The sequence below is a fragment of the Dendroctonus ponderosae genome, unplaced genomic scaffold (genome assembly GCF_020466585.1).
Source record: "Dendroctonus ponderosae isolate FM_Combo_2020 unplaced genomic scaffold, Dpon_F_20191213v2 Dpon_F_20191213_7, whole genome shotgun sequence".
In the NCBI taxonomy this organism is placed as follows: Eukaryota; Metazoa; Arthropoda; class Insecta; order Coleoptera; family Curculionidae; genus Dendroctonus; species Dendroctonus ponderosae.
In genome coordinates, this window is record NW_026018916.1 from 4,645,770 (window position 1) to 4,656,824 (window position 11,055).

The 11,055-nt window shown below is 36.9% G+C and overlaps 1 protein-coding gene across 1 annotated transcript in view; it reads left to right on the forward strand.

The window, feature by feature from the left end:
* The window catches only part of LOC109539693, a gene marked incomplete at its 5' end in the record, with an annotated part of 41,511 nt that overhangs the window by 14,478 nt on the left and 15,978 nt on the right, over positions 1-11,055 (forward strand). Inside the window, 2 exon segments of the mRNA XM_048668281.1 lie at positions 1,138-1,484; positions 1,634-1,798. Coding sequence (XP_048524238.1) covers positions 1,138-1,484; positions 1,634-1,798 — 512 coding nt within the window.

Consider the following 11,055-nt stretch of genomic DNA (forward strand, 5'->3'; position numbering starts at 1 on the left):
GGCTTTCTTGACTTCCGAGTTCTCGATACATCTAAAACTTGAGTTTGTGGCAAATATGGCCTTAGCTATTTGTTTGTCAATAAGATGTTTTTCCCTTGCTGAAGTTCGCCTAACGAAATTGGACATTGAGGGTTGGCTTTCACGTTTCTTTGTCTTGGAAGCCGACTCGGTAGTTGTTTATTTGTAAGATGATGGAGATTCTGGAGGGGTGAGTTGGAGCTTGTCGAGGGAAATGTAAAGGAGGAAGAAGCACTTCCAGTCTCGACAAAGTTGGGCGGAAGATCGAGGTTTGCATTTGTTGTTGTGCCTTGAATGTTTTGTTGTTTTGTTGATGATTTGAATCTCTTTCTTACACTGTTTGCAAGTTTTGCATCCTGACTTATTAGACGAGGTGGTTTTGATGTAAAACTGCGAAATACTATCTTCTTTTCTTCCAGTCATTGCGTTCTTTTCAAACGGACTTATTATTATTACACAAACACAAAAAACCTACACACTTTTCAACATTAGCCTCTCTTGAAATTTTGTATAATATAATATAATAAGACCGAAGAAAGGCGACGGCATTTATAGATTACGCCGGGCAACGTGCGAAAACGAATTTTCCGTCGAAAATGCGTTCGGACAAGTATTGAATCGGTTCAACTTAGCTTAGCTTGAATCTTCTCGGCAACAATTGCAATGACTTTAAAACAGCTAATTATCGGATTCATCAATTGATTTAATAAAAATAAAAAAAATGATGATTTTTTGATGAATTTAAATAAATCAGTGATTTTTGATTTTTTTAATAAAAATCAATTTTTGCCCAACACTGCTGTAAAGTAACATATGGGGGCTTTTTGTTGCGAATAATGTCGATAAATAGTTGGCAGAATGCTCAAAGTTGGGAAAAATTGTATAAATAGCATTGAAACGAGGATTAGTTCTCTGAAAATATTAATAACAGGGACCTAATTAAAACAACACAGCGGTGAAGGAGGAAAACGGTTAGGAAGAATGAACAACAGTAAAAGGAACAAACAGCAAACACGAGATGCATACACCCATAGCACCCAAAGATTTATTAATTTCAAACTAAAGTAGAATCTTACTTGGATGGACCCAGTGGGATTTTCATAAAATGTTCTGTTACAGGTCAGGTGTCAGTGCAAAAGAACCCGAACCAAGGCGTTAACGTGGCTGCCGCCCCCAAGCCCGATTACATCTACATCCCGTTGAAAGGGCCGTCGCCCTTGGACAACAACAACAGCCATGCCGGCCCTGTTTCGACCGGGAAGCCGCCCCTGCCGAAACAGCCGCCCCCAAGGGTGGTACACGCGAGCGTTAAAAAGTCGCACGCCGCCAATGGCGTCGGTTTGGATAACCGACGCCGGCGACGCACTATCGATTCGGCGAACGACGTGGGGCGCCTCGGCTACGGGAATGCCTCTATGGACGGACCCATGGGGTTGATCGAGACCGATCTCGATACAGAAGTTACGGTAAATATTCCTTCTGCTTCTGACCACCATTTTTTGCCCCCCCATTTTGCTCCTGCTCATTTTTCTCGCACTGAACTTAACCCCTATCAAGTCAACCAAAAATTCTTCACGGAAAAATCATTAACATGGGGGTTTTTGTTGCGTTTCAGGTTATAACGAACGGGGCTAATGCCAAAGCGCGCAGTCTTTTAGACTTGGGCCCCGAGCCCCGTCTACAAGTGCCCCAACGCGCTGATGGATCGCAAAGTGGTTCCGGACGCCCTCACAAATCTATGGAGTTTCTTCTAGATAAGCAGAACCTTAAAGTAGTTGAGGTGAGTTCAGTTCAATAGCTACATGCACCATTTGATTCCATCAATATTATGTAATTGAACTTGGCAAAAGTTCAGATGCAATTCTGCAGTTGGGCACTGCAAATGAATGAAATTGACGAATTCATTCTGGGTTTGGTAGTTTTAAGCGGTTTGCGCTCCTGATTACTATTCAGCACACCTTGGAACGTCGAATTCATGAATCACCGTGACTCTTCAGTTACATCACGGTTGTCCACCGGTTTTTTTTGTTATTTGCAGCAAAGATCAAAGGACAAACTTGATGGGCAAAACAAGATCAAGACCAAGAGTTGCATTGTTTTGCATAGACTCTTGGTCTTAGTTTTGCTCATCGAAAGGCGGGCTTTTTAGTCCAAGACTAAGACCAGTCTTGCTCATCACTGCAACGGAGACTGCTTTTTCAGTCAGTTCTGTTAAGTTGTCCTTCAAGCTCTATTTTCAGCCCAATTTGCACTGTTTGGACTTACTGGGCGTTCAATGACTTTTTTTAATCACGAAATCAGTTCAAAAAGCACGAAGTTCGCTTTTGCCAGTGCCGCAGGCAAAGGTTTAGGCACAGCTTCACAATCGACTAAATTTGTTAAAAAATTAGAATTCGTTTTTTTCAGAAAAAACACCCGGGCGGGTCAATTTTTATTTTTAGTTATCTTTCTGCGATTTTAGCGTTAGTAGGCCATCGTCTATTCTTAATGCGAATTACTCAAAAGAGTCTTTTCATCACATGTGGTTATAAGTGCAACCACTCTAAGAAAAGTGTGCAAACATTTTTTGGATCGATTTATTTTCCATTCAGGAACGTAGTTGGCATCGGCACTCTCGCTCGCACCCATAAGAGTCTAAGACAGATGCAAGATGGCCCGCGCGTTGCTACGTTCGAAGTTGATACCTTCTCCGCTCAAAGTAACTCTGTTTTAGGATAGATAAATTTTTTTTTTGTTTTTTTGTCCAAAAAATATTTGGATGACAAGGGATATGGAAATTATTGGAAATTTGGAAAGTCGTTCACATTTTCAGAAAGTGAACGATACGTTGTGTACTCTTTTCATTAAAGAAACACTTAACTTGATACATATTTCAACTCGACTACAAACTCTTTGTTATCCCCATTGGTCAGAACTCAAATTATAGGCAGGTTTGGTTTATTCCCAATTTATGGTTTCATCTATATTATTTTTTAGGGACCTCAGAGCTTTTTTTCCTTTGAAGGGAACCTCTGGGTTCAACAAATTAGCTTTTTATGGTAATTCTAACCAAAAAATTTCCCGATGAGAGGCTTTGCCCTCAAAAACGTGCAAACTGTCTCAGCTATGCCAATGCAAAGAGGCGTTCGATTCTTCAATATTTCCTTCGTCAAAATCCTCGATTTCCTTCAAGATATTGTCTAAATGATAAAACACTACCCTGCCAGCTGCAAGCCTTGAACTTCACTTGCCCTTGACTCGATTGATCTGCCTTTATAGGACAGTGCTGATGCTGCTGAGGTAACAAATCCAATGTTGTCGAGTTTTCCAGAAACCTGGACCTTGCCATTGATTCTCCTATTAAATCCACCGGCACTTGTTCCATGTTTGCGGCAATAATCAGCAGATTGGGACAGATTAGCATACACACACTTGAACACAAAATGTCGAGGAAATGGATAATGTGCCCTATTCTCCATTTCTGGATAGGACGAAGGGCTTGGCAACAGTGCCAATGGAAAGCAGGGTCGAGATATATTCCATTACCGTATTCTAGACCTCGATTCTATCCAGTCTCCTAACCGGTCCAAATTGTTCAAAAACCGGCGAATTCGGATCGCGGATCGCAATGTGAGTGTCGTTTTTTCATCGAAAAAATCGGATTTTTGGAAAATCGGGCGATATGATGTTCTACACTCTGCTGATCAATGTAAGTCCTGAATCTAGGTTAGTAATGGAAAATGCTGCAGTGACGCAACAGTTGCACGGGACTTTGGATATCGGATACCCCGGGAGTATCCTTTGTTCATCAATTAGAGCTCTGTTTTTGAAACATTTTGAAGCTGAAGTTCTAGATAGAAATGTCTTGATTTAGACAATTTTTAGTAGCTTTGACTGTTGAGGAGCTGTAAAAAAACTAGCACTGAATTTGAAGAGTACACAAGGGCGGATCCAGAGGGGGTATATTATAACCCCCCTTTTACTGGGTTTATGTTGTAGATGACCCCCCGACTTGAAAGCTGGATCCGCCGCTGCTCAATGTATGATATACAAATTTTGCTTTCTGGGTCTAAACAAGTCTAACTTCCTCACTCATGTTGTGATGACTGAATCGAGTTTTCATTTCTCTATCCAACGATGCCAAAACGAATTCTGTGGCTCATATGGTTCTTGAGAAACTTTGAAAAAGGCTGCGGCATGTTTGAGTCGATTTTGCAACTAAAAAAAAAACATGCAAATGTAAAACTTCTTGAAATCGAGACTTTTTGGGGAAAACTGCCAACATTTTCTCATAGACGATTCACTTTCTAGAAAGGCTATTTAGTTCTTTCTGCAATAATGTAAAAATAAGCGTTCTTGCTCATTTTGTTTCCGTGAAATGAGCATAATCGGGACGGAAAACATGAAATTTTGGCATAATCTTGCACCTGAGTGTCTGATTTTCTTTGCTCTCTGCGTCAAAACTACTCGCATTTCTCCTTCATGTTGTTATGACTGAATTGAATTTCAATTCTCTATCCAACGATGCCAAAACGAATTCAGTGGCTCAAATGGTTATTGAGAAACTTCTTGAAATCAACGCTAAAATATCTTCTAGAATATTCTACGAGGACCAAACACATCGAAAACTAACTCGTAACGACCATAAAATTGCCGAAATATGATGATTTTGAACATGTCTTCAACAAGTAGCAAAAAATCGGCAGTGGTAGCAGTTTCATTTGCTCACTTTTTCCGATTAAAGAACATATTTCACGTTTCTATCCACTTTACCAACCTTCGTTTGATCCCAATTTTTTCTGGAATATTGCCATGCAAAATTGCAAAGCTGGGGTTACTCACAATTTGCAATATTCAAAACGTTCTGAATGTTTCAATTTTTACAGTTTAATCTTCATATTAATTACTAAGTACCTACTATTAGTCTCTGCACCTTAAAGACACATTTATCAGGATTAATTGTTGGATTTTTTTAACCAATAGTATATATATGAAAAGGCTTTAATGTTTAATCTAATTACAGCCCGTTGTTCTAGAATCGCGAATAAATTGTGCTAATTCAATCAATTAAAGCGCTGGTCCAAATTGCAAAGTTTATTGTCGCGCCATGGACTTAACCTATTTAGAAATTTAAAAATACTGCGAACTTTTACCTTTTGGCAATTGTTTGGAAATGCAAAAATCTCATGTCGCACTTACTTGCTTGGTTTAGTTAGTTAGCAACCTGGGTTGGCCCGTGACGGTACTAATTGGCTAAAAAACGCCTTGTCACACAAAAAAAACGTAAAAAATTGATTATTTGCGCGTTTTTTTACTTTGTGTGTCGACCATCAGTGAATGTTGGCTATGAAGAAAGGGAAACATTTATTCCGGCAATTAAACAAGGTAATTCCGCAATCAAAGCCGCATTTAACAGCATTTGGTCGCCTATGGAAAAGTACAATTTTCGATTTGGTTTCAGGCAAGTTGCCAACTTACCCCGCCTTTCCACACTCTCGTGTAAACAGCTAAAGGTAGGAGGCGGTGTGTTTTCGATTTTCGATTCCTGCTTGATTTCCACAAAAAATCTATCAATGTTTTCATGCCAGATGTTCTGCTAATCCAGCTGCTGCTTACCCATGCTTGTGTGACTCATTTTTGCCACGACTCAACATGGGTTTTTTCACCAGATTTCAATTGTTTACTGTACCAGAAGATGGTTAGTGGCCGCCGATATGCCCTGATTTATGGCCAAGTGATTTTTATAAAAAAAAAAACATTTTTTGCTCGTGAAATTTGGAAACGACGAGGATTCTGAGGTTGTAACGGAAGTTTTTTGAAAAGTTTTGAATAACTGCAGAAACTTTCTGATTGATTACTGCATCTGCAGAAGCTGCCTACTAATGAAAAGTCAACTGTTTTTTTCAATTCATTGTTACCTGAAATTTTACTCTTCAAAAGTGAAGATTATCCTTCTTTTTTTGCCCTTATATTTTTTTTATTCAAACTCGTTTTTATAAAACAAGTTTTGCTGTATTATGTGATTAACCATGTTTGCATAACATACTCAGACAGTTAGTTGTTCGATATTTCATGACTGTCCAATTTATATGCACTCTGTTTTTGTATTAAAATCGTCCATTGATTGCGAGGTTTTTCCATTTTTTGTCTTCATTTTCTGTGGCATATTGCGCAGATGTTCTGGGCTTCCTTCAGCTTATGTTGTTTCGGTTGCTTTAAGTCATTTTTCTTTTGCTCTTATATTGAGTCTTCATTTGAGGGCGAAGTTTTAGATTGGTGTGGAGGAAAAATATCTTAATTTCTTTCTTCTTAATTGGATTTTTTAATTTTTTGCGTGAATCGTTGAGGCAGTAAAAATAATTTTGTTCGGTTTGTTTCAATTTGGACTTCTTTATCGAGGGTTTGCTCAGGTGATCTTTAGTAGATTTACAACTGTTTGCTGATTTTAAAAGATGGTTAGTAGTGGCCGCCGATATGCCCTGATTTATGGCCAAGTGATTTTCACAGAAAGCACGTCTTTTGCTATGTTTAGCGTTTAAAACCCTGCATTGCTGAAACTAGAGTCGATTTATTGGAGAACTAACCGAAAATTGACCCTTTAAAAACTTGTACTTCAAGCTAAAAAGTTTCGCATTGCTTCCAAAAATGTTGTACGTTATTTCATTTTAAAACCGAATAGTTCTTTTTCGTTATGTGGCAAATAGCTGCGACCTGATTCAGTCAATTCGAGGTCCATTTTTCCGGCGATCCAGACGTGTTTTCCTTTGTGATCCCGAAGGAATTTGCTGGACGTTTCACATAAACATTCGGTCAGAAAGTGTTTACCAAAGGCATTATTTTTAGCCTTCCATACTACGGAGTTAATTTTAAAGCAGCGCTAATGTACATTTCAATATTTCGAATCGGTTTGATTGGGATTTGTTTCGTGGAACGAAAATCGGAGATTGAAAACAAACAGCTGTGTGCGAAACGATTAAGCCACAACCAAATTGTACTTATATTACTTATTTTTAAGCCTTCTTCAGTTTAACCAAATTTGTACTTATATTACTTATTTTTAAGCCTTCTTCAGTTTAACTTGTCGGTTTTTTAAAGCCATTTTTCTTTATTCATTTCGTAGCTGCAATTGGACTGTCAATTACTGGCGAGATTTTAATTATTATTTTGAAGACTAATATCAAGGGAAACTTGCATCTGCACTTTGAAAAATTTGTTAATTTTCGACGGTTTTGTCAGTTTATATTTTTCCGTTTGTTTTATCATTGGACTTTTTCATTTTTTGATTGTATTGAATCGTCAATTCGGGCGAGGTTTCAGTAAAAACATTTTTTTATTCAGTTTCAGGTTTAATATGAAAGGAAAGTTGCTTTGCAGTTTGGACTTCTGTTCATTTAGCAGGCGTCTTTCCTTTTAAATTTTTTTCGTTTTTTTTATTTTTAGATATATTTTCGCTTGAATTGAGCCGTGATTAAGGACGAGCTTTTAGTAAAAGCTTCATTTTTCTTGGTTGATTAACTTTTTTGGTCAGTTTCTATGCCCTCACTTTTTCACTCTATGTTTATGTCCTTGTTTTAGTTTGATATTTTTTTAATTTTTTGCTTAAATTCAGTTGTCAATGTTGAGGGTTCAGTGGAAAATCGATTTTGATCGTTAAGCGCGGGTTTAAATGCCTTAACTTTTCCCTTCTTGTTCATTCAACAGCTGTGTGCGAAACGATTAAGCCACAACCAAAGAGTATCAGGATTTGTGTGAGTCGCCATTCTCATGCATCTTTTGTTCTTCTTTTCTCCTGTCATAGTTCATTGGTTTGAATGTGGTAATTACGAATGATGCGCCTACTCTTTGTTGCAATGAAAACGTCGTCTGGTTTGACCTTTGTCGGTCTGGGCTTTAATTCACCATCATCTGATTATTGAACAAGCGAATACTGAGGTCAAAGACTTCTTCAGTGGATGATGGATCATTAAGTCATTGTCTTGTTGATTAGACGGGAAAAGTACCCTTGAAACCATCATTGGTTTAGTTAACAAAATTTACTTTGGGCCACAGCGTATACGATTAAGGCCCAAGTCACACTATTCCAATAAACTCCGCACCGGAAACAATTCGGAATCATTGGTACGGAACTAACGGATGTTTTTATTCAAATGCACATCGAGAGTCCTTGCGGAAGTAGCAAAGAACTGGGGTGTAGGTTTCGTGGTGCGCTACTGGATGGCACAAAGAAGCCAGATGGAAAGGGAACCAGGTGGTTCCTATTAGACACGGGTTAGGGTTTAGCTAAAAAATCCACGGAAGCGTTAAGCAAAAGGAAACAGTAGAAAACCGATCCGAGATGGTTTGAGTAATCGGAAAGCGTTACGTGTTTATGCATGTTGGTTTCCACTGTTTTTAACTGTAAACTCTTCACGAACATTAAAGCTCCATCGTAATTGCTTAGCCGGCAGCCAATAGTGGAGGCCGTAAAAATTGCAATGGAAACCAAGATCTGGGTTAATGGAAAACGTATTCAAATCAGCTTACTGGGGTCAAAGCGAATAGCTTTAAGTTATATAAATATCACGGTGCCCCTCTCAGGATTAATTCGTATATGATTGTTATAGTACTACATTTAAAAATAACCGAGGAGTTCCAGAAGTGCGACTCACTACTAACCCTATGATGTAGACGATAGATAGGTAAGCTGAACGGGAAGTTTGCGTTGCTCCCACTTTTTCCAGCTTCTAAAACGATTAACTGCAGTTTTAAACACGTGTTGTGTTGAGTACAGGGTGTGTCCGCAGCCAAACTTAAGTCACGATCTGGTCCTGTTTATGCCATTGTTTTTATACCAGAAGTTCGGCTGTAAAGGCCCTGTATTATGTGATTAACCATGTTTGTATAACATACTTATAGGCAGTTGGTTGTTTGATGTTTTCATGCCTATTTGTCCATTTTCTATGCACCACTACTGACTTCTGAAGTTGCACTTTTCCAGTTGTTTTCAATTTTTTWAAWTTTTTWCTTAATTTYGTCTATTCAGTGCGAGGTTTTTCCATTTTTTGTCTTGATTTTCTATGGCAAACACTACTATATGTTTCATTTATAMRTTTTTTTTTCAGGTTTATTTCGAGTCAATTTTAGAAAACTGTGTCYTAATTTGCTGCATGCCTGTGCATTMATTTTCTAGGGTTYTTTTTCAGTTGYTTTAGGACATTTGTCAATTTTCCCATAASTTGACTTAATTAACGGCATTCTTYCGGSTTCTATTTGTAATTTYGTCCATTTTCTATGCGTTTATTTATTTTCTTTCGGCCATTGRATTTTTCAAAYTTTTGCTTCAATTGAATCGTCAACCTTTMAGGRCGACCTTTCAGTRAAAAACTTTTTTTAAGTTTGTTTCAACTTTAAATTCAGGGAGAGTGGCATTTACACTTCGGACTTTTGTTCATTTTGGATGGTTTTTTTTTTAAGTTTATTCCTCATTTGACTTTAAAAAATTTTGATTSAATKGCATCATCAATTAAGGGAGATGTTTTATTGAAAGTGTGTTCTTATGTAGGAAAAYTTGTATCTACAATTTGGATTTGTGTACRTCTTCAAGAGTTTCTTCAGTTTATCYTTTCTCTTTCTTTTTGACGTCATTTGACTGGAAAAWTTTTTTACATTGAAATAAGCCATYAATTAAGGGTGAGKTTTTAGTGAAAATTTATTACTTTTTTCGTTAGTTTCAAGCTTAATATGGAGGAAAACTTGCATCTGCAATTTGGACTTGTTAATTKTCGGGGTWCTTTTTTCAGTTTACCTTTTCTTTTTTCTTTTAATTCATCTGTTAATTTTCGAGAGTTTTCTCAGTTGGCCTTTTTTCTTTTGTTTTAAATCATTTAAGTTTGATAATTTATTGATTGAGTTGAACCTTCAATCCGGGGCACGGTTTCATTGAAAATTTAGTTCTTTTTCGATTAGTTTCAAGCTTAATATGGAGGAAAACTTGCTTCGGCAATTTGTACTTATATTAATTTTTAAGCCTTCTTCAGTTTAACTTGTAGGTTGTTTTAAGCCATTTTTCTTTATTCATTTTGTAGCTGGAATTGGACTGTCAATTACTAGCGAGATTTTAATTATTATTTTTCAGTTATTTTGAAGACTAATATCAAGAGAAACTTGCATCTGCAATTTGAAAAATTTGTTCATTTTCGACGGTTTTGTTAGTTTATATTTTTCCGTTTGTTTTACCATTGGACTTTTTAATTTTTTGATTGTATTGAATCGTCAATTCGGGCGAGGTTTCAGTAAACACTTTTTTTTATTCAGTTTCAGGTTTAATATTAAAGGAAAGTTGCTTTACAGTTTGGACTTCTGTTCATTTTGCAGACCTCTATCCTTTTAAAATTTTTTGGTTTTTTTTTCATTTTTAGATATATTTTCGCTTGAATTGAGCCGTCATTAAGGACGAGCTTTTAGTAAAAGCTTCATTGTTCTTGGTTGATTAACTTTTTCGTTCATTTTCATCAATCATGTCAATCATAGCTTCAGTGGAAAATCGATTTTGATCGTTAAGCGCGGGTTTAAATGCCTTAACTTTTCCCTTCTTGTTCATTTGCTATGCCTTAAATTTTGTTCGATTGTTTTGGTTCGGTTATTTTTCTGGTTAAATTTGAATCGTAAATTGAGGCTTCAGGATTGAGTGACAATTCTAATTATTTGGTTAATTACGCGTTTGAAGTGGAGAAAAAGTGCTTTAACTTGTTCCTTCAATTTGCGTTTTTGTACATTTTCTTTACTTTGACGCCACTCTATTCCTATTCGATTGTTTAGTTTCGATATATTTTTTTATATTTGATTAAATAAAATCGTCAATTGATGCTTAAGGATTTAGTAAAAGCTCAACTTTTTTGGTAAGTCAACCCTCAAGCAAAGAGGATCAAAAGAGTCTTAACTTGTTCGTTTCATTTGCGATTTTGTTCATTTTCCATGCTCTCTCCTCTGACTTCTTCAGTTTACAATTAATTGAATTAATCAATTAATTTAATTCGACTGCTTTACTTTCATTATTTGTAATTTTCTGAGTAGCCCGAA